The sequence below is a fragment of the Pempheris klunzingeri genome, chromosome 21 (assembly GCF_042242105.1).
Source record: "Pempheris klunzingeri isolate RE-2024b chromosome 21, fPemKlu1.hap1, whole genome shotgun sequence".
Lineage (NCBI taxonomy): Eukaryota > Metazoa > Chordata > Actinopteri > Acropomatiformes > Pempheridae > Pempheris > Pempheris klunzingeri.
In genome coordinates this window covers 20793742-20815396 of record NC_092032.1, presented here as the reverse complement: position 1 = coordinate 20815396, position 21655 = coordinate 20793742, and the positions used below count along the sequence as shown (strand labels likewise).

Below are 21655 nucleotides of genomic sequence, written 5' to 3'. Positions count from 1 at the left end.
TTTGATATCTTTAAAATGTACAGTCAATAAATAATGTGAACGTGTCATAAGGTGAAAATCAAAGTGAAAGTGTTGTGAATGTAATGTTACTTATGTACTTGTCTTTGAGGCAGGGAGGGTTTTTCTTTTTTTTTTTTTTTTACAAATCTTTATTCTAAAAAAAACAGTTTTTCCAGTGTCTTGGCTTTCAATCGATTCCGTTTCTTGGAGGCAAGTTCTCCAGCTTTGGAGAACAGCGGCTCGCAAGGCACTGATGAAGCTGGTGTGCATAAAAACTGTAGGGAAGCCGGAAGAGATGCGTCCCGTTGACAGATGCGCTTCCTTATAAACACAGTTTGGCGCCTTAGTGACAGACGAAACAGCATCTGTATTGGTCACGTGACTTTTTCTGGAAGCGATACGCGCACCGACATGTGGTTTCGCTCTATGAGCTCTACACATGCGCAGACGCATCGGCGTGTTGCCGAACCCATCACAAGTCTGAAGTAATACCGGGGGCCCGTAGTGTCTGAAGGACTACCGGGGGGCCCTGTAGTGTCTGAAGGACTACCGGGGGGCCCTGTAGTGTCTGAAGTAATACCGGGGGCCCGTAGTGTCTGAAGGACTACCGGGGGGCCCTGTAGTGTCTGAAGGACTACCGGGGGGCCCTGTAGTGTCTGAAGGACTACCGGGGGGCCCTGTAGTGTCTGAAGTAATACTGGGGGCCCGTAGTGTCTGAAGGACTACCGGGGGGCCCTGTAGTGTCAGAAGGACTACCGGGGGGCCCTGTAGTGTCTGAAGGACTACCGGGGGCCCTGTAGTGTCAGAAGGACTACCGGGGGGCCCTGTAGTGTCTGAAGGACTACCGGGGGCCCTGTAGTGTCTGAAGGACTACCGGGGGGCCCTGTAGTGTCTGAAGGACTACCGGGGGCCCTGTAGTGTCAGAAGGACTACCGGGGGGCCCTGTAGTGTCTGAAGGACTACCGGGGGCCCTGTAGTGTCAGAAGGACTACCGGGGGGCCCTGTAGTGTCTGAAGGACTACCGGGGGCCCTGTAGTGTCTGAAGGACTACCGGGGGCCCTGTAGTGTCAGAAGGACTACCGGGGGGCCCTGTAGTGTCTGAAGGACTACCGGGGGGCCCTGTAGTGTCTGAAGGACTACCGGGGGGCCCTGTAGTGTCTGAAGGACTACCGGGGGCCCTGTAGTGTCTGAAGGACTACCGGGGGCCCTGTAGTGTCTGAAGGACTACCAGGGGCATGAAACTTTGCTGTGGGCAGTTATTTGAGTGGCTCCACAGAGTCACCATGTCAGCAGGGTCCATGGAGGGAGGGGTTTACCCCCCTGCTAGATAATAACTCTGGGGCTTGCTGGAGGCTGGATTCTGGGATGGAGCCTCCTAAATACAGCTTTCACTGTGTGCACAGCTTCAAGCCGTGAGTGAGGTCCCACCAGGGGCCCCTGCTGGATGCCGACTGTGAAAAATAGTTTGAAAATATCTCCAAAATGTTTGCTGTTGCACTCGTTCACTGATAAATGTGTTCCTTCCATAAACATGTACACAGGAACATTTGTAGAGTATATTTTCCTCAAATTTAAGAAAATGTTACTGGTCCCAGTCTAAACAGAATAAAAAATACTGAGAGCAGAGTAGATTTTTTAGAGTTAATTTAATTCTATTTAGTGTTAATATTTTACTCCACGTGATGACGGTTCACTCTACATGGTATTAAATAAAAACAACTCTACACCCATTTTACTCTCTATAGAATTAAAAGTTACTCATGTAGAGATGTATTTCATTCAGTTTAGAGATGGATTCCATTCAATATAGAAACGTATTCATTCATTACAGAGACGTATTTCATTCAACACAGGTGTATTTCACTTACTGTAGATTTGCTTTTCACTGAATCACAATGATACAATGAATGATGATCCGTAAGCTCAGTCAATAAATCAGCCACCGTACCTTAACAAGCACCTTTTATTCTTGAAATATGCAGATAACAAAAATAAAACACACACAGTCCATCTCAATGCAGCATCCGAGCCCTCGGCTCTGCAACCCTAGGATTCACCTTTGTGTTACCAACATCTATTTCATAAATGGTGGTCTGCAAGAAGTTGCACATGTTTACCGGGTCGTGGCTGTACGAGGCACCAAAGACAAAATGAGCTTTAAAAAGCTCATCAAAACAGGAAAGCCAGTCTAGTGACTTACAAGGTATGGCATGTTTGTCAATCACAATGAAGCACTTGTGAATCACACTCCTCTTGGTGCCCACAGCAAGCAGATAGGGTTGAAGGCTTTCCGTGATGCTGTCCAGATGCCCCTGGATGCTGATGCCCGTCTGTTACACACAAACTTCATTAGTCAGCTAATAAAATGAATTGATGTCCAATAGTATACATTGGAAATTATGAACAGACAGTTTGAGTACAATTTCAGAGAATCATCTTGACATCATTTGACCTTTATTTCAAAAATAGAAATCCTCGTTTAGCTGGAAGCTAATCTTGCCTCGATGAACTTCACAAGCTGGTCACTGGCTCGTCCAGCCGAGAGCTTTGGTCTCTTGCGGCCATGAGGTGATGGTGGCAGAAGGTGGATAAGGATCAGAAGGGATGACATGTCACTGCCCCGACCTGAAAGTACAGGAAAATAAATGGTAAACAAGTCTTTACAGACGGCTGACAGTCATTGTACAGTTCTTTGAAGAAAAACAAAAGGTAGCACCGTGGTTATCAAGGTGGTGTTGTACCTCTAAATGGACCACTCCAAGTTTCAGAAGCACATAGTATATTAATCATTATATCCCTCCAGCATACCATTCTCCACTTCTGTTGTAGATTCAGCATTTTGAACCAGGTGTTGAAGCTCGCCCGTCTGTGTGAGGCCATGACTCTGTTCAAGGACTTTCTGCTTGTAGACAGTAGGCCACTTCTCCAGAAACTTGGCAGAGACTGCATCACCAAACATCAGATTGAAATCCTGTTCGATCTTTAGACAAGATGGAGTAAGTCGAGACAGAACAGTAAACACGTAGTCATCTAAAATCTCGACTGTGATCAATAATTCATTAATTCTGTAGCCATACTCCTGCGTTAGCCATGTAATTGGCTAGCTCACCGGCTCAGTGTGCTCCTGCTGCACCTGCGCTCTGATCATCAGGTGAGTCTGAGTCAGCCCTCTGACTCTGCTGAGGAACACACACCAGGCAGGGACAGACTGACAGAGCCACGGAAGAAAGAACACTTCTACATTCAACCACTATAGCTCACACAGTAGCTGCACGTGCTGGTTAAAGCGGAAACTAAACAGCTGAAAGATCGTCCTTCAATGGCACCAACGCAACAACTTGAAATTCGACCTCGTACACTCAAAAAAGGTCTTATTTTTGCTCGCAGTCTGGAGCCCTGATAAATAACGGAAACACAAACGGAATAAGAAAATATTAACTGCCACAAAAACCCACCTGTCGTTGATACACCCCAACAGTGGCAGGACAATGTTCAAAAGCTGGATGCTAACATTAGCTTCTAACACTGAGATACAGGCTGCACTAAAGCTACACCTACACTTTAACACTTGAAAGATGGAATGATACTTCGCAGTTTTACCTTGCAGACAAGAAATAATACAAGAAATAAACTTCCCTGATATTTGACATCATATGAAGTAACAAAGTTCCTACAGTTGCTCCTCTGCTGAGTGCGGATCGATCCTGAAATATCGACACCTCCGATACCGGATCTTTATGCTCTAAAATCGATTCTCAAATCAAAATATCGATACTTTTGATACTTCAGTCATTTGAGGTAATGTATATCCTTAACAGGAACACGGTGAAAAGTAAGTAAACTACTGAGATCCTGTCTAAATGACACGCGGTTGGTGGGAACTACTTTTTCTTCCGCCTGGGTAAGTGCGTCATGCGTAGTCCCAGTGTGTGAGTTGTTCCTGAACAAGAACCTGTGAATGAGGAACAACAGTGTCAGTGTTGGATGCTGTGTTATTCACATGTTCACTATTTACATGTTAACATGTCCATGTAACGTGAATTAAGACGCAAGTTTGCATCTTTATAGTGGTTCTTAATAATTAAAGAAGAATTTATTTGAATGTTTTTATAATTGTACTCATTTTCTTTGTTTCACAGAAACACCATTTTCACATATTTTGTATGATTGTGTCCTCCCTTTGGTTTTTCTATTGTTGTATTAACTCGGCTATATTGTAAATGAGGCCGCTACCTCAATATACTTCAGAGTTTAAAATGAATAAAAAAACAAACAAATGACTCTGCCTTATATTCTTAAGGAAGCTATGATTTGAAATACACTTCTTTTTTTAGATTTAAAAGACATATTAGGTGTAGTCGCATAAAATATAGGTGTCGGTGTCGGTGTCGCCGATACCAGCCTGAATTTTACTCAGTGTCGGATCGGAAAGGAAATCGGTGGTATGGAACATCACTACTTCCCACGTGTGAAAAATAGTAATGGCGTCAGAAACTAAACTTAAGGATCCTGAGTGGGCGTGGTTATGCATTTTACTCCAGGAGAATTTCCTCTGAATATTTCCTCCCACTCTAGCGTCCTAAGGTAGTGATTTCACTTCTAAATGATTAGAAGTTACTGTTTTTGAGGAAAATATTTTTCACTCTGGAAAAAGTACTCTCCAATTTTTGCTGTGCACTGTGGACATCCTGTCAGATCCTGCAGGCACTCATTTAAAACTTCAACACAACACCACGTCTACCTGGCAGCAATAACACACACTCATTCAGTTCAGACTGATTCAAGACAAAACCACACACACACACACACACAGACATGAAGTCACCTGACTTCTTGTAAGTAGAGAAGGGGGAGGAACCCTGAAAGTGAAAGTGTTCAGTTAGTTCAGACTCCATTTTGAGCCGACGGAGCAGAAGGAGGAGAAGTGAAGGCTGAGGCAGGGTGAGTGTTATTTTGTGTTATTGAACAGATGAACAGAGAGCAGGTGGAGCTCTGGCTGCTTTTATTACACTGTAAACTGTGTGTGTGTGTGTGTGTGTGTGTGTGTGTGTGTGTGTGTGTGTGTGTGTGTGTGTGTGTGTGTGTGTGTGTGTGTGTGTGTGTGTGTGTGTGTGTGTGTGTGTGTGTGTGTGTGTGAGAGAGAGAGATTAGAGCTACTTCCTGCTCTCTCAGTCTCGGTGTGGCTCTTGAACAAGCTTGTTTCTTTCCTGTTCTCACAGTCAGTGTTCCTGCTTTACCTCTCAGACTGACTCCTGTCCTGAAGATGAGTGTGTGTGTGGAGGAAGAGGAGGACAGAGCAGAGTCTGCAGTGTCCAGCTGTCTGTCTCTGAAGAGTGACCGGTCCAAAGATTTCCCTCCATTCTTCAGTAATGAACCTGGACCCTCAGACACAAAGTAAGAGAGCTGCTACACACTCATCCAGTATTTGCTGCTCATGTTTGGTCATTTTCCATCAGTGGGCTTCAGGATCAAAGAAAGGTTTATCATCCCATCTCCTCTGACCTCACTGAGTCTACGTTAGAGTCTGCATCATATAGATCTAGTGATGGACTAATACATATGATGATAAACGGACTGAAAACAAGGCAAATGCTTGTGTGCTAACATGCAGCCCACATCCTAGTAAGACTCTCTAGTTTGAACACTACAGCTAAACTTTTTTTATCAGCCGATGGCTTTTAGAAAACCTGATTTCAGAGGGTGCTGCCGTCCCTCAGCCTCCCTTCTGTCTGTGTCCATGCTGTGCCAGAGCTTCCTGTAAGGTTTTATTATCAGAGAATTTATCAAGGATTCATGTGGTGTGAATCAAAACATGCTGGTGTTTGCAGAGTTCAGTACAACAGGCAGAGAGCAGAGTCTGCAGTGTCCAGCTGTCTGTCTCTGAAGAGTGACCGGTCCAAAGATAAACCTCCATACTTCAGTAATGAACCTGGACCCTCAGACACAAAGTAAGAGACTTTGTTTTTTACTGTAAACTGACAGACTGACAGAATTGATGCGTTGATGGTGAAGACAAAATGCTAAAAGATGTCTGTTTAAGATGCAGAACTATTAGTGCAGAAACTGTTTCAAGCTGAGATGAGTCTGATCTGGTTTTATTTCTTTGGAAAAACACCTGAGAACCTCGATTTCAGAAGTTTGACTCCAAGAAAATATTCCCACATTGTCGCTCAGCGTTAGTGTCCCTGTGAAGATTTAGAACTATTCAAAATCAATGTTACTGTGAAATAGAGTTTGTAATGATAAACGACAGGCAGATCACTGAGAGGAAAAGAAAATTCATTTTCCATTTTCATTCCAGGCTGAATGCTGAGTTCAAACTGTAAAGTAACACTTTGACTGTTGTCCTCGGCCGTCTGAGATTCTACGCAGTACTGACCAAATGCTTTTTATCCAACAACAGCCAGCAAATGATTTTAGTTAAAGAAATGTGTCCACAGAAAGAGGAAGAGGAGCTGCGCTGTGTGTCAGGACGTCCTGAAGGATCCAGTCGGTAGCAGCTGTGGACACTGGTTCTGCAGACAGTGCATCACCTCATACTGGGACCAGTGTGCTTCATCAGGAGGCTCTTCCTGTCCCCAGTGTGCAGACAGATGCAGAGCAACACCTGGACTGCAGACAGTCAGTCAGAGCAGCTGTGAACAAAGTAAGACTGTCCATCTGTCACTGGTCTGGACTCACTAACATCTGTTGTGTCATACAGCCGTGGGTGTGCTGAACGATGGGTTTAGACCTCCTGCCCCAACTTTGACCCTGTTTTTACTCCGTTTTAAATCAAAGCGTGTGTGTTGTGTGTGTCTGTGTGTCTGTGTGTGTGTGTGTGTGTGTGTGTGTGTGCGCTCTTCATTATCAAATTCACTCTGTTAGCTTGTTAACAATATGCTCATATCAATGAAAAGTCTTCTCTGCTACCTCAGGCAGATTCTCACATGACATGGACACACTGCTGCTAACATCAGCTGATGATCCATCAGGACGCTGAGTTAGTGGCAGTTGTGAAGTTATAGGTGTGTTCCTGTTATCAGTGGCACCTCATCCAGCTGTTGGTCAAAGGTTAAAGAGTAACTGCCACAGGGCTGATCTGTGCCCTGATGTAAGAAACACACACAGAAAGAGAGTTTTACCATCCTCAGCTGTGCAGGTCTGTTTATCCTCAACCATGCAGATTAAGCAGTGAAATTTTTAGTGAAATATTCCTTGTAGTGAACGTTGTCAGTCTTTTCCACAAAGAGAACATTACAAGCAGCAATCTATCAATGATAAAACAATACACTTTAACAATAATCACATTTAAAATTATGAATTTTGGAAACAAACAAAACTAAATGTAAAAGCTGCTCTACTGCCCGGCTCTCTCCATCCTCATCAAATATAACAACATCCTGATGGAGAACAGAAATACTTCTTTACAAATGTCATCACTTAAACAACTCACTGCCTTAAAACAGGTTATTTTCCTGTTCCTGCCCTTTTGAAACAACAGAACCCCATGTGTGTATAATCACTAGAAAGCCAAGGAGGTCCTCTTTACAGTGTAGTAGAACTCAGATAGACTACATTAATGATGCCTGACTCAGACAGAAGTGAACTGCCAGATCTGAAGATAGTAAGGGAGTAGCACCCCAATCATCAGAGCACAGTGGATGGGCTGGGGGGGTCTGGTTTTATCATGTTCTGGACGAGCGTGACCCATTGGCAGCACAATATGCAAGTACAAGGGACTTGAATCGGCCAACGGTAGCCAGTCCAGGTTGCAGAGGAGCTGTGTTGTGTGGGAGAACTTGGAAAGGTTGAAACCAGCCGGCTGCTGCATTCTGGATGAGCTTCAGAGGTCAGATGGATCGTGCAGGCTGAGCAGCCAGGAGCCAGTTGGAGTAATCCAGGCACAATGGTCCTGAACCAGAAGCTGCACCAGCTCCTGGGTGAAGAAAGGGCTCCGGGCTAAAACACTATGGTGGAGGACAAACAGAAGACATGTACATAGGCAGTGACTGACCATAACTACATGACTGAGCTTCAGTCATAAGATGAATCTGAGAGGTGAATGGCTGGTGATGGCAGAGGACAAAGCAGTAAGAGTGGATGCTGTGAGCAGGCTGGAGCTGCACAAGCGTTGGATGCAAGCAGGAGGGCAGAAAGGCAGCTGAAGGGTTATCCTGAGGCACAAGGGAACACAGTAACAGGCCAGGAACAGGTGAGCACAGGTGTTCAGCAGGGAGAGTGAGCAAAGGAGCTACACAATACACAAACCCAGACAAGGAGAGACACTGGAAACAAGGGAAAAACTCCAAAAGTGGACTTTATTCATTTTCTTATATTCATCATTTTTATGGGTCATGAGAACAACCAGCACATCGTCAAACTGTCTTTGCTTTGTTTCAATCTTTCTCTCTTTTTAAGTGAATGGTGGTCTGCAGGAGGTTCTAGATGAACATAAGATCAGCCTGAGGAGGAGATGTGAACGTGTGACTGAAGGAAGTGATGAAGCAGGAAGTGATGAAGCAGGAAGTGATGAAGCAGGAAGTGGAACCCTCCTCAACAGGATCTACACTGAGCTCTTCATCACAGAGGGGCAGAGCGAAGAGGTTAATACCCAACATGAGGTGAGGCAGCTGGAGACGACTTCCAAGAAGAAGAGCCTCCATGACGCTCCAATCAAGTGCCAGGACATCTTTAAAGCCTTACCTCACCAACAGACACCCATTAGAGTCGCTCTGACGAACGGCGTCGCCGGTGTCGGAAAAACCTTCTCAGTGCAGAAGTTCACTCTGGACTGGGCGGAGGGTTTGGAAAACCAAGATGTCAGTCTGGTGGTTCTGCTTTCGTTCAGGGAGCTGAACCTGATCAGAGACGAGCAGCTCAGTCTTCTCAGGCTGCTCCATGTTTTCCATCCAACGTTACAGAAGGTCACCGCAGAGAAGCTCGCCGTCTGTAAACTGTTGTTCATCTTTGACGGCCTGGATGAAAGCAGACTGTCACTGGATTTCAGCAACAAGGAGGTCGTTTCTGACGTCACCCAGAAGTCGTCGGTCAACGTGCTGCTGATAAACCTCATCAAGGGGAATCTGCTTCCAGCGGCTCTTGTCTGGATCACTTCCAGACCTGCAGCAGCCAATCAGATCCCTCCTGCATGTGTTGACAGGGTAACAGAGGTACGAGGCTTCACTGACGCCCAGAAGGAGGAGTACTTCAGGAGGAGAGTCAGTGATGAAGATCTGTCCAGCAGGATCATCTCACACATCAAGGCCTCCAGGAGCCTCCACATCATGTGTCTGATCCCAGTCTTCTGCTGGATCACTGCCACAGTTCTGGAGCACATGTTGACTACAGACCAGAGAGGAGAGCTGCCCAAGACCCTGACTGACCTGTACTCACACTTCCTGCTGGTTCAGACAAAGAGGAAGAAGCAGAAGTACGAGGGGGGACATGAGACGAGTCCACAGGAGCTGATGGAGGCTGACGGGGACGTTCTCCTGAAGCTGGGGAGGCTGGCGTTTGAACAGCTGCAGAAAGGAAACATCATGTTCTACCAGGAAGACCTGGAGCAGGTCGGTCTGGACGCCACAGAGGCCTCGGTGTACTCAGGAGTTTGTACCGAGATCTTCAAAAGAGAGAGTGTGATCTTCCAGAAAACAGTCTACTGCTTCGTTCACCTGAGCGTTCAGGAGTTTCTGGCTGCAGTCTACATGTTCCACTGTTACACCAACAGGAACACAGAGGTGCTGAAGGACTTCCTGGGAGGTAGGGATCACTCATCCCTGGATGTCTTCTTGAAGAGAGCCATGGAGAGATCCCTTCAAAGCAAAAATGGCCACCTGGACCTGTTTGTCCGCTTCCTTCATGGCCTCTCTGTGGAGTCCAACCAGAGACTCTTAGGAGGCCTGCTGGGTCGGACAGACAACAGTCCAGAAGTCATTCAGAGAGCCATCAACACCCTGAAGAGGAGAAAGACGGACGAAGTCTCTCCAGACAGAAGCATCAACATCTTCCACTGTCTGACGGAGATGAACAACCACTCAGTCCATCAGGAGATCCAAGAGTTCCTGAAGTCAGGGAAGAGATTAAAGAAGAAGCTCTCACAGATCCACTGCTCAGCTCTGGCCTACATGCTGCAGATGTCAGAGGAGGTTCTGGAGGAGTTTGACCTGGAGAAGTACAACACATCAGAGGAGGGACGACGGAGGCTGATTCCAGCTGTGAGGAACTGCAGAAAAGTTCGGTAAGTTCTTAAAATAGTGATCTGTTTGTTCTTGAGTTGTTTCAAATACTTTGACAACAACAGAAAACATTGACTCTTCAGTTGGTTTTGTTTTCTAGCTGTCAAATAAATGATCACAGCCTTCTGCTTATTTCTAATAATTGTAATATTGTTGCTGTTCTTCTATCTACCTTCCTTTGGGTGATGGAGGCCTCATACAGCCCTGGTAAAACAAATGCTGCACTGCAGAGGTGTGATGTCAAAGCAAAGCTCCAATCAGGAAATGTTAAACTATTTCATCATCACATGCATGATATCAATATCAGGTGTCCTCTTTTATAATATGATGCTTTGTAATTTCTGTTTCATGACAGGCTGTCTGGCTGTTCTCTCTCAGAGAGTCACTATGAAATCGTTGCCTCAGCTCTGAAGTCCAGCCCCTCCCATCTGAGAGAGCTGGAGCTGAGTCTTAATCAGCAGAAAGAGTCTGGAGTGAAGCAGCTGTCTGCTGGACTAGAGAGTCCAAACTGTGGACTGGAGACTCTGCGGTCAGTTCATGAATTTATCATAGTAGTTCATCACTTTAAACACCTGAAGAAGTTTCTTCAGAAATGATCTCTTTGTTCCAAATAGCTGAACATTTGTGAGAAAAAGGTGATAAATGGAGTGTTTGACAGGACGGTTGTGCAGCTTCCACAGAGTCACTGTTTGGTCCTTCAGTCAGTGAAGATGTAAGAGGAGCTCATTTCCATACACCGGTATCTCAGTCCTGCCTCTGTCAGTGAAGGCCTGAGCCAAATATCTTCAACTGGATGTGAGGGATTTTAAATGTTCTTTAACAACAACATCACCTCAGGTAGAGCAGCCATTGTCTTAGATGCTGACAGCAACATGAGTCGTCGTAGCAGAAACAGGTCGATGTTCACCACTACACCTGATCAACAATTATATAGACTGTTGAATGACAGTCAGTCTACCAGGTGCTGTCCTGACCCAGTCCCTGCTACATCTTTAAGGACTGCTTTGAGTGCAAGCTTCACCCTGTCAGACTCATCATTAACATGTCTTTTTAAGGTGGATGTTTTCCAGCATCCATTACAATCACTGCGTCGCTTCATGTGGTGATTGATATAGTGCGTCTACAAAAACTGACCTGACCCCAACAAGGTAAACAGAAAGGTTCCCTTTTCTACAATATTCACCATTGTGTGTTTCTGAATCCTTTAAACTTATTTATATAAAACAACAAAACATCTATTTATTAACTAAATCATTCCTGTTTTTAACTCAAAAGTAATTAAATGAACTTCAGTTACAAAGCTGACTTCAATGGCAGCTACACAATTCAAAGTGCTTCCAGGGACAGAAAGCACAATAGAAACAAGACATTAAACTGCAGGTAAAAGATGATAAAAGCACAAGAACATAAACAGTTCAAGCTGAAGAGAAGATGCATTAAAAGACCATAAAAGCATGTTTCAGTCTGTTTTCTTCTTCAGTGGTTTAGTCCATTGTCTGCAGCAGAGAAATGTTGAGCTGCACATTTCAAACTGTAATAAAGATCAATGTGCACAGAAGGATTCACTCTGAACCTCTTAAACAGCTGATTTTCATCTCATGTTCCCGTCATGGTTTAAATAAGTGGTAATAAAAAAGACATGCATACAAAGAACAGATCAATAATCTCTGTTTCAACTATCAGACAATAACAAATGTATTCAGGATTTTCTTTTTCCAACATGTTTCTGAAGCTTTATGATGCTTCTAGTGACTGAAGAGTTTAAACTGAAGAAGCTGTGATTTTATGACTCCACTGTTCCTAACAGAAATATTGGAGATGACTTTTGTTCTTTGGCATCTTTCAGAAGTTTGGGATCTGGAGTCGAATCTTAAATCAGTTTCTGAGGGTTTTTATTGTGTTTGGCTGCACAACATGAGTTTGTAGAGATGGAGCCACTGGTGGAGCTGCAGAGTTGAAGAGGTGACGTCACTGCGTCTTTACTGAAGAAGCAGCACGTTGTCATGAATATTAATGAGAGCTCAGTGTCACTGTTTGTATTTTACACTGTTTAACCTGCATCCTGTTGGGTTCAGCTGTTTGGAGATTTACTAAACGTCTCCGTTCTAAACCTTCTTCAGCTCTGAGCTGATTATTAAACGCTGAATGATTTCACTGAACATCGTCTTCTAAAGTTACATCATTTATTCTTTATTCAGATTGAGGTGCTGCAGTCTGTCAGAGGTCAGCTGTGCTCCTCTGGTCTCAGCTCTGAAGTCCAACCCCTCCCATCTGAGAGAGCTGGACCTGAGTAACAACAAGCTGCAGGATTCAGGAGTGAAGCTGCTGTGTGGTTTTCTGGAGAGTCCAGACTGCAGACTGGAGACTCTGAGGTCAGTTCACTGACTCTCTGTCACTATTGTAGATCTGATGTGTTCAGTTAACAACTGAACCTCATTTCTCTTCATATATAACTAAGATGCATGAAGTTGTTCGTTTCCTTTCTGAGTTGAGTGAGCAGTCACAACAGGTTTGTGCTTCTTGAAGAAAGTGTAGGAAATGTTCTCTCTTAGTTTTAAAGGGAATGAATGTTTAGAATTGTTGGTAAATGGTCACATCTGAATCCAGAAGAACCTCTGAACTAATATCTGTTTTAAACTGATCAAGTTTACTCACTGAAGTAGAAACATTTCTTTGGTTTCTGTTGATTTCAGTGTGTTCACCAATAATGTCTGATCACTGACATTGATCTTCAGAACACACTCACTCATATATAGAGGGACTCTCAGAGATCAGAGCCTGTTTCTAAATGCAGCTGTTTAAAGGACCAATGTAGAACTGATCCTCTGATTCCAGACCTGACTGAGATCAGCAGCATGTTATTGATCATCAATAGGTGTCTGAATGTTGTGCTGACATTTGGATGATGTCTGTAGAAGGTGGACATGATGCTGATCCACAGTAACTATGAGAAAGTCTCTCTGCTCCTTTTAGGGAAAAGCTCATATTATGAATGAATGTTTGTCTCCATCATTTATTCTTTATTCAGATTGAAGGACTGCAGACTGTCAGAGGTCAGCTGTGCTCCTCTGGTCTCAGCTCTGAAGTCCAACCCCTCCCATCTGAGAGATCTGGAGCTGAGTGTGAACAAGCTGCAGGATTCAGGAGTGAAGCTGCTGTGTGGTTTTCTGGAGAGTCCAGACTGCAGACTGGAGACTCTGAGGTACTAAACACCACGTTTGACTTCTGTGCTCAGATTAATATGATGTGAAGGTTGTGGTGACGTTAAACTTGTGAAATTATTATTATTATTATTATTATTCTTGCTATTATTAAACTGGTGATACTGAACCACACTCAGTATGTTACTGCTAAAGTGTCTTTTCCTCTAAATCCATCCTGACATCTTTGGCATCTTTCAGAAGTTTGGGATCTGGAGTCGAATCTTAAATCAGTTTCTGAGGGTTTTTATTGTGTTTGGCTGCACAACATGAGTTTGTAGAGATGGAGCCACTGGTGGAGCTGCAGAGTTGAAGAGGTGACGTCACTGCGTCTTTACTGAAGAAGCAGCACGTTGTCATGAATATTAATGAGAGCTCAGTGTCACTGTTTGTATTTTACACTGTTTAACCTGCATCCTGTTGGGTTCAGCTGTTTGGAGATTTACTAAACGTCTCCGTTCTAAACCTTCTTCAGCTCTGAGCTGATTATTAAACGCTGAATGATTCAGTGAACATCGTCTTCTAAAGTTACATCATTTATTCTTTATTCAGATTGATGTGCTGCAGTCTGTCAGAGGTCAGCTGTGCTCCTCTGGTCTCAGCTCTGAAGTCCAACCCCTCCCATCTGAGAGATCTGGAGCTGAGTAAGAACAAGCTGCAGGATTCAGGAGTGAAGCTGCTGTGTGGTTTTCTGGAGAGTCCAGACTGCAGACTGGAGACTCTGAGGTACTAAACACCAGGTTTGACTTCCGTGCTCAGATTTATATGATGTGAAGGTTGTGGTGACGTTAAACTTGTGAAATCAATAGTGTGAATGCTGTGTTGCAGCATTCACACTATTGATATCCTGTTTTATTCTTCATTGCAGCGTTTCAACTGCTCCACACTTTGAGCTACAGAAACGGTTCCAACATCAAAGTGTTCAGCTCGTCGGTCTCTAGGGAGCTTTGACTTTTCACAATTCTACCTTTGAAACTTTTTACAATATTTAAACTTTTCTTTAAAACTGAACTTTTTGGGAGGAATTTTCAAATTCTCTTCAACTTCCTCCACTTAGAAAGCTTATAGCTCCCTCATACTTTCAGCTAGAGACTCCATTCAACTGTTAAACAGGTCACAAGACCTTCAGCTGTTTCCACATCATTCAGCTTTTTGATATCTTTTACGGTTTTGACGAAATCACAGTTTTAGTTTTGTGCCGTTTTCCCTCCTTCTCACATTTTATAATGAGTGTGTATTGCGCTGCCTAGAGTGGGTGATGTCATCAGTGATGTCACCACCTGCTGCTACTCAGCCTTTGTGCTTCTTCAACAATTTTCTCTCTTCAGCCCTTTTAACGTCGACACCTTCAACTTTTTCTACACAATTTATACATCAAAACGTAGAGAAATGTGTCTTCTTTAAGAGCCTGTGACCATTTCAGCTGTCGGACTCACGGTTTTTGAACTTTCGGCCCCAAAGCACCAGGAAACCACTTCAACCCCCTCATTCACTCTAATGTTATTTTGGCTCTGAAATCTTTGACCAAACCCACAAAGTTTGGACTTTTAAAACTGTGACATTGAGGTCATTTTTCAACTTTGTCCAAACAAATGACACATCTTCATCTTCAGCAGAGTCTCCTGCTGCTCACGGTGGTGTCGGTTCAGCTCTGTGATCTACTGTTTTGACAAGATCACAGTTTTAGTTTTGTGCCGTTTTCCCTCCTTCTCACATTTTATAATGAGTGTGTATGTGGAGCGGAAAGTTCGCCTGGAAATGTTGTCTTTAAAACGCTCTCACGCCCTCAGTGTGTCACTCACACTCACCATTTGTGCATCAAAACGTCGGGAAAATCCTTGCCGACGCAGCGATGTGACTCAGAACACGCAGAAACGTACGCAGCTCCCGCTACGAGCCTCGGAGCGACGGGAGTGCCGACCGACTGCCTCATTGACCGCCATGTTAAGTGAGAGCTGAAAGTTGAGGAGGGAGGCAGAAACTAAGACTTTTCTAACCTGCTCCAGTTCTCTCATTTTAAAGGTAGAGACCTCAAACTACATGTACGTGTTCAGCAGACCCTCTTCTCTCCACTGGGCCACACGTTATGGCCGCGACACGTACCGTTCTGAGTAAAACCTGGATCTCAATCTCAAGAAATCTCAATGAAAAGAGCTGCGTGTGAGCACAGAGTGACAGCTGATGAGCAGCAGCTCATTAGTGACGTTTGAGCCACCAGATGGAAGCAGAGCAGCATTCACACTGCAGTTATTCAGGAACTGTTTCTAGTTACTGTTATTAAACTGGGGATACTGAACCACACTCAGTATGTTAATGCTAAAGTGTCTTTTCCTCTAAATCCATCCTGACATCTTTGGCATCTTTCAGAAGTTTGGGATCTGGAGTCGAATCTTAAATCAGTTTCTGAGGGTTTTTATTGTGTTTGGCTGCACAACATGAGTTTGTAGAGATGGAGCCACTGGTGGAGCTGCAGAGTTGAAGAGGTGACGTCACTGCGTCTTTACTGAAGAAGCAGCACGTTGTCATGAATATTAATGAGAGCTCAGTGTCACTGTTTGTATTTTACACTGTTTAACCTGCATCCTGTTGGCTTCAGCTGTTTGGAGATTTACTAAACGTCTCCGTTCTAAACCTTCTTCAGCTCTGAGCTGATTATTAAACGCTGAATGATTCAGTGAACATCGTCTTCTAAAGTTACATCATTTATTCTTTATTCAGATTGATGGACTGCAGTCTGTCAGAGGTCAGCTGTGCTCCTCTGGTCTCAGCTCTGAAGTCCAACCCCTCCCATCTGAGAGATCTGGAGCTGAGTGACAACAAGCTGCAGGATTCAGGAGTGAAGCTGCTGTGTGGTTTTCTGGAGAGTCCAGACTGCAGACTGGAGACTCTGAGGTCAGTTCACTGACTCTCTGTCACTATTGTAGATCTGATGTGTTCAGTTAACAACTGAACCTCATTTCTCTTCATATATAACTAACAACCTTAAAGATGTAAATATCCTCTTGTTCATATTTTCATGTTTCCTGGATTAAATTCAGTGTGCAGCCACAACAGATCTGTGTTTGTTGAAGAAAGTGTAGAAAATGTCCTCTGTTGGTGGTTAAAGTGAGTTCATGCTCAGAATTATTGGTAAATGGTCACATCTACATTCAGAAGATCCCCTGAATCATTATCTGTTTTTAAATGGATCACGTTTACCTCCTGAAGCAGAAATGTTCCTACTTCTGTTCCAATGTGCTGATCGACGTCTGATCAACCATATTGATCCTTCAGACCAGAAAAGTATTGATCTTCCAGACCTGACTGAGATCAGCAGCATGTTATTAATGGTTATTTGTCCGTAGAAGGTCGACATGATGCTGATCCACAGTAACACAATGAGAAAGTCTCTCTGCTCCTTTTAGGGAAAAGCTCATTGATGAGGACACAGTGATGCTGAGCTGCAGATTCAAACCCTCAACACTTCTGACTGCATTTTATATGGATTTTTAGCTCCATCATTTATTCTTTATTCAGATTGTGGTGCTGCAGTCTGTCAGAGGTCAGCTGTGCTCCTCTGGCCTCAGCTCTGAAGTCCAACCCCTCCCATCTGAGAGATCTGGAGCTGAGTCACAACAAGCTGCAGGATTCAGGAGTGAAGCTGCTGTGTGGTTTTCTGGAGAGTCCAGACTGCAGACTGGAGACTCTGAGGTACTAAACACCAGGTTTGACTTCTGTGCTCAGATTAATATGATGTGAAGGTTGTGGTGACGTTAAACTTCTGAAATTATTATTATTATTATTGCTATTATTAAACTGGTGATACTGAACCACACTCAGTATGTTAATGCTAAAGTGTCTTTTCCTCTAAATCCATCCTGACATCTTTGGCATCTTTCAGAAGTTTGGGATCTGGAGTCGAATCTTAAATCAGTTTCTGAGGGTTTTTATTGTGTTTGGCTGCACAACATGAGTTTGTAGAGATGGAGCCACTGGTGGAGCTGCAGAGTTGAAGAGGTGACGTCACTGCGTCTTTACTGAAGAAGCAGCACGTTGTCATGAATATTAATGAGAGCTCAGTGTCACTGTTTATATTTTACACTGTTTAACCTGCATCCTGTTGGCTTCAGCTGTTTGGAGATTTACTAAACGTCTCCGTTCTAAACCTTCTTCAGCTCTGAGCTGATTATTAAACGCTGAATGATTTCAATGAACATCGTCTTCTAAAGTTACATCATTTATTCTTTATTCAGACTGAGGTCCTGCAGTCTGTCAGAGGTCAGCTGTGCTCCTCTGGCCTCAGCTCTGAAGTCCAACCCCTCCCATCTGAGAGAGCTGCAGCTGAGTGACAACAAGCTGCAGGATTCAGGAGTGAAGCTGCTGTGTGGTTTTCTGGAGAGTCCAGACTGCAGACTGGAGACTCTGAGGTCAGTTCACTGACTCTCTGTCACTATTGTAGATCTGATGTGTTCAGTTAACAACTGAACCTCATTTCTCTTCATATATAACTAAGATGCATGAAGTTGTTCATTTCCTTTCTGAGTTGAGTGAGCAGTCACAACAGGTTTGTGCTTCTTGAAGAAAGTGTAGGAAATGTTCTCTCTTAGTTTTAAAGGGAATGAATGTTTAGAATTGTTGGTAAATGGTCACATCTGAATCCAGAAGAACCTCTGAACTAATATCTGTTTTAAACTGATCAAGTTTACTCACTGAAGTAGAAACATTTCTTTGGGTTCTGTTGATTTCAGTGTGTTCACCAATAATGTCTGATCACTGACATTGATCTTCAGAACACACACACTCATATATAGAGGGACTCTCAGAGATCAGAGCCTGTTTCTAAATGCAGCTGTTTAAAGGACCAATGTAGAACTGATCCTCTGATTCCAGACCTGACTGAGATCAGCAGCATGTTATTGATCATCAATAGGTGTCTGAATGTTGTGCTGACATTTGGATGATGTCTGTAGAAGGTGGACATGATGCTGATCCACAGTAACTATGAGAAAGTCTCTCTGCTCCTTTTAGGGAAAAGCTCATATTATGAATGAATGTTTGTCTCCATCATTTATTCTTTACTCAGATTGTGGTGCTGCAGTCTGTCAGAGGTCAGCTGTGCTCCTCTGGCCTCAGCTCTGAAGTCCAACCCCTCCCATCTGAGAGAGCTGGAGCTGTTTGGAAACGAGCTGCAGGATTCAGGAGTGAAGCTGCTGTGTGGTTTTCTGGAGAGTCCAGACTGCAGACTGGAGACTCTGAGGTCAGTTCACTGACTCTCTGTCACTATTGTAGATCTGATGTGTTCAGTTAACAACTGAACCTCATTTCTCTTCATATATAACTAACAACCTTAAAGATGTAAATATCCTCTTGTTCATATTTTCATGTTTCCTGGATTAAATTCAGTGTGCAGCCACAACAGATCTGTGTTTGTTGAAGAAAGTGTAGAAAATGTCCTCTGTTGGTGGTTAAAGTGAGTTCATGCTCAGAATTATTGGTAAATGGTCACATCTACATTCAGAAGATCCCCTGAATCATTATCTGTTTTTAAATGGATCACGTTTACCTCCTGAAGCAGAAATGTTCCTACTTCTGTTCCAATGTGCTGATCGACGTCTGATCAACCATATTGATCCTTCAGACCAGAAAAGTATTGATCTTCCAGACCTGACTGAGATCAGCAGCATGTTATTAATGGTTATTTGTCCGTAGAAGGTCGACATGATGCTGATCCACAGTAACACAATGAGAAAGTCTCTCTGCTCCTTTTAGGGAAAAGCTCATTGATGAGGACACAGTGATGCTGAGCTGCAGATTCAAACCCTCAACACTTCTGACTGCATTTTATATGGATTTTTAGCTCCATCATTTATTCTTTATTCAGATTGATGTGGTGCAGTCTGTCAGAGGTCAGCTGTGCTCCTCTGGCCTCAGCTCTGAAGTCCAACCCCTCCCATCTGAGAGAGCTGCAGCTGAGTGACAACAAGCTGCAGGATTCAGGAGTGAAGCTGCTGTCTGATCTTGTGGAGAGTCCAGACTGCAGACTGGAGACTCTGAGGTACTAAACACTGTTAGTAGTCAAGTCAGTTTCATTTATAGAGCCGAACATCACTAACTCTACATTTTCCCCAAACATGCTTCACAGTCTTTACAGCACACGACACCCTGTTTTTAGGAGCTTGATCTGGATCAGGAGAAACTGGCCCCAAACTAAAGTTTAACGGGGAAACAAATCAAAGAAACCTGAGGAAGAGCAGCAGACACAATAAAGAATGACATCACAACTCTGTGACTGACATGAGCTAATATGTGTGTGCAACACTGATGAAGGGAGTCTCTGCAAACACTGATGTAGGACTTCTTCTCTCATCAGATGGAGGTAGTGAGGTGGAGGCATCAGGAGTGGATCATCTGAGTCCTGATGATCCAGAGAGGTTGAAGCAGCAGCAGCAGCTTGTGTGTGGAGAGGCTCTGACTGGACCATGTTACTGGGAGGTGGAGGAGAGGAGAGCTTCATCCAGCGACGACTGACGGAGGACACCACGGCCAAAACCAAGACTGGCTCTCGTAAATAGGATGTAAATAGGATGTATTGATGAAGTGTTGATTTGATGGAGGAGGAAGTGATAACGATGTGTAACACGATGGTCGGTATGACAGGAGTGTTGATCAGATAACAAAGGTGATGGAACATGTAACCGATCAATGAGAATGAATCAAAGTCACCAGGATGTAACCAAATATCACGTTTCATACTCAGTTTTAAATATGTCCTTTTACACTGTGTTTGTAAAACATGCCGTCAGAGGAAAGCAGAACCTAACGGAGTAAACTGAAGTGAATCCTTTGTTTTTAAAACATGTATTGAGGAAGAGTTGGAGCCTGATGGTGTCAGCAGGAGCTGCTGTGGGATCAATAAGAATAATAAGTGCTCAGTAATCATTCCCCCGGCAGGACAAAGTGATCCGGTCACATTCAGGCCAGAGGGACAAACTCCTCCTGGTGAAGTGTGGTGGATTCTAACTGGCTGGGTGCAGATGCTGGGGGGCAGGCAGATGAGATCCTTCTGCTGATGTTGGGCTAGAAAAGAAGGGACCTTTGCATCGTTTAGTCAGAACTGTCCAGGATTTGGTCTCGTTCAGGTCTTTGGGCTTTTTTGTCGACAATAAACCTGGACTGCTGGACGGCGTCCTGTTTCCAAAATGTCACCTAGTTTTATATCCAGTTTTAGGGAAAGACAGTTTGTTTGATGGCGTGTAAAAACTCTTAAAAAACTTAATGAGTAAATTCTCTGAAAAGGTTTTAAAACTTGTACAAAGTCCAAAAAGTCAGGAAAACAGTGAAATGTCTGAAACGTGTGTCCTAAATGTAAAACAAAAAGTAATGTAATGTCCTAAAAATGTAAAAGATAATGGGTGAGTGTTGGTAAATTATTTGGAAGCTTTTATAAAAGTTACTGGTAGATTGTCCAAAAAGGTTTCCTAAACATATTCGTAGAAAGTGTCAGTAAAATGTCCAAAAACCACGACTTCACTGTGCTAAAACATTTGGAGAGTTAGTAAACAGTCCATATGTCATGACCCAGCTCATCGTGTTGTTGTCCTCCCTGCCAGAGGGTGGCGCTGCCCTGTACCTGTCCGCTATCTGAATTACAGGTGGTGCCTCCGGATTGGCTGAGGACCTGATGGGGTCCATCTTAAAGAGGGGCACCTGTGGAGACGTACCCACTCCTTTCTCCTTCTGAGCTCTCAATGGGACCCTGACGAATCACCTGTGGGTTTCACCTGTGATGAGCTCTTCAGTTGTAAAGGTGTAAAGACGTTTTTCTGTCCGATTCTGTTTCCCCCTGTGTTTTCTGGCAGGCACTTAGGTAAGAGGCCTGTATTTCCTTTTGTGTTCTAGATAGATAGAAAGACTTTATGATCCCGGGGGGAAATTGTGGTGCTACAATAGTAAAGAAGTAAAAGTGAGCTCCACCATGAACACAAACAAACAAATAAGCAAAATAAAAATGTAGAAAATGTTGCAGGTAAAAAACTAAACACAAAGTGTGATACACACTAGACACAGTGCGTGCAAACCAGATGTGATGCGCAGAGTGAAACCAAAGTGCTTAAAAAGGTTATTTTTCTTGGGTTAGGAAATGTTGCTGATGTGTTTAACCCTTGTTTGGACCCGATTTAATCTGTTTTCATGTTCTTTATCAAAAGAAAAGTGATACGATTGATCATTTTTTCAAACTCAGACTCATCAATATGAGTC

At 43.7% G+C, this 21655-nt stretch overlaps 2 protein-coding genes across 12 annotated transcripts in view; one reads left to right on the top strand and one right to left on the bottom strand.

Moving 5' to 3' along the window:
- Positions 1-1945: 1945 nt before the first annotated feature.
- On the bottom strand, positions 1946-3595 carry LOC139221292 (uncharacterized). Of its 2 annotated transcripts, none has more exons than XR_011585878.1 (4): positions 3110-3595; positions 2809-2980; positions 2453-2625; positions 1946-2330 (listed from the first exon to the last, which is right to left on the bottom strand). XR_011585878.1 is itself a non-coding variant. In XM_070853230.1 (4 exons), the coding sequence occupies exons 1-4, from the start codon at positions 3146-3148 to the stop codon at positions 2013-2015; spliced, it is 654 nt and encodes a 217-aa protein (XP_070709331.1). In that variant the 5' UTR covers positions 3149-3595; the 3' UTR covers positions 1946-2012. The 2 variants fall into 2 exon arrangements, 1 of the variants encoding a protein (XP_070709331.1); XM_070853230.1 differs by having other exon boundaries at positions 2501-2625.
- Positions 3596-4823: 1228 nt separating this feature from the next.
- Positions 4824-21655, top strand: part of LOC139221357 (NLR family CARD domain-containing protein 3-like) — a 37058-nt gene continuing 20226 nt past the window's right edge. For 3 of the 10 annotated variants that reach the window (XM_070853302.1, XM_070853299.1, XM_070853298.1), the window contains exons 1-8: positions 4824-4941; positions 5220-5394; positions 5829-5948; positions 6441-6646; positions 8401-10219; positions 10573-10746; positions 12416-12589; positions 13246-13419. In XM_070853302.1, the coding sequence (XP_070709403.1) occupies positions 5264-5394; positions 5829-5948; positions 6441-6646; positions 8401-10219; positions 10573-10746; positions 12416-12589; positions 13246-13419 (2798 nt within the window). In that variant the 5' untranslated portion in view covers positions 4824-4941; positions 5220-5263. Of the gene's footprint in view, positions 4942-5219; positions 5395-5828; positions 5949-6440; positions 6647-8400; positions 10220-10572; positions 10747-12415; positions 12590-13245; positions 13420-13969; positions 14144-14285; positions 14377-16135; positions 16310-16933; positions 17108-17649; positions 17824-18479; positions 18654-19277; positions 19452-19766; positions 20806-21655 lie in introns of those variants that run through there. The other 7 variants (XM_070853296.1, XM_070853294.1, XM_070853300.1 and 4 more) reach the window with 6 other exon arrangements.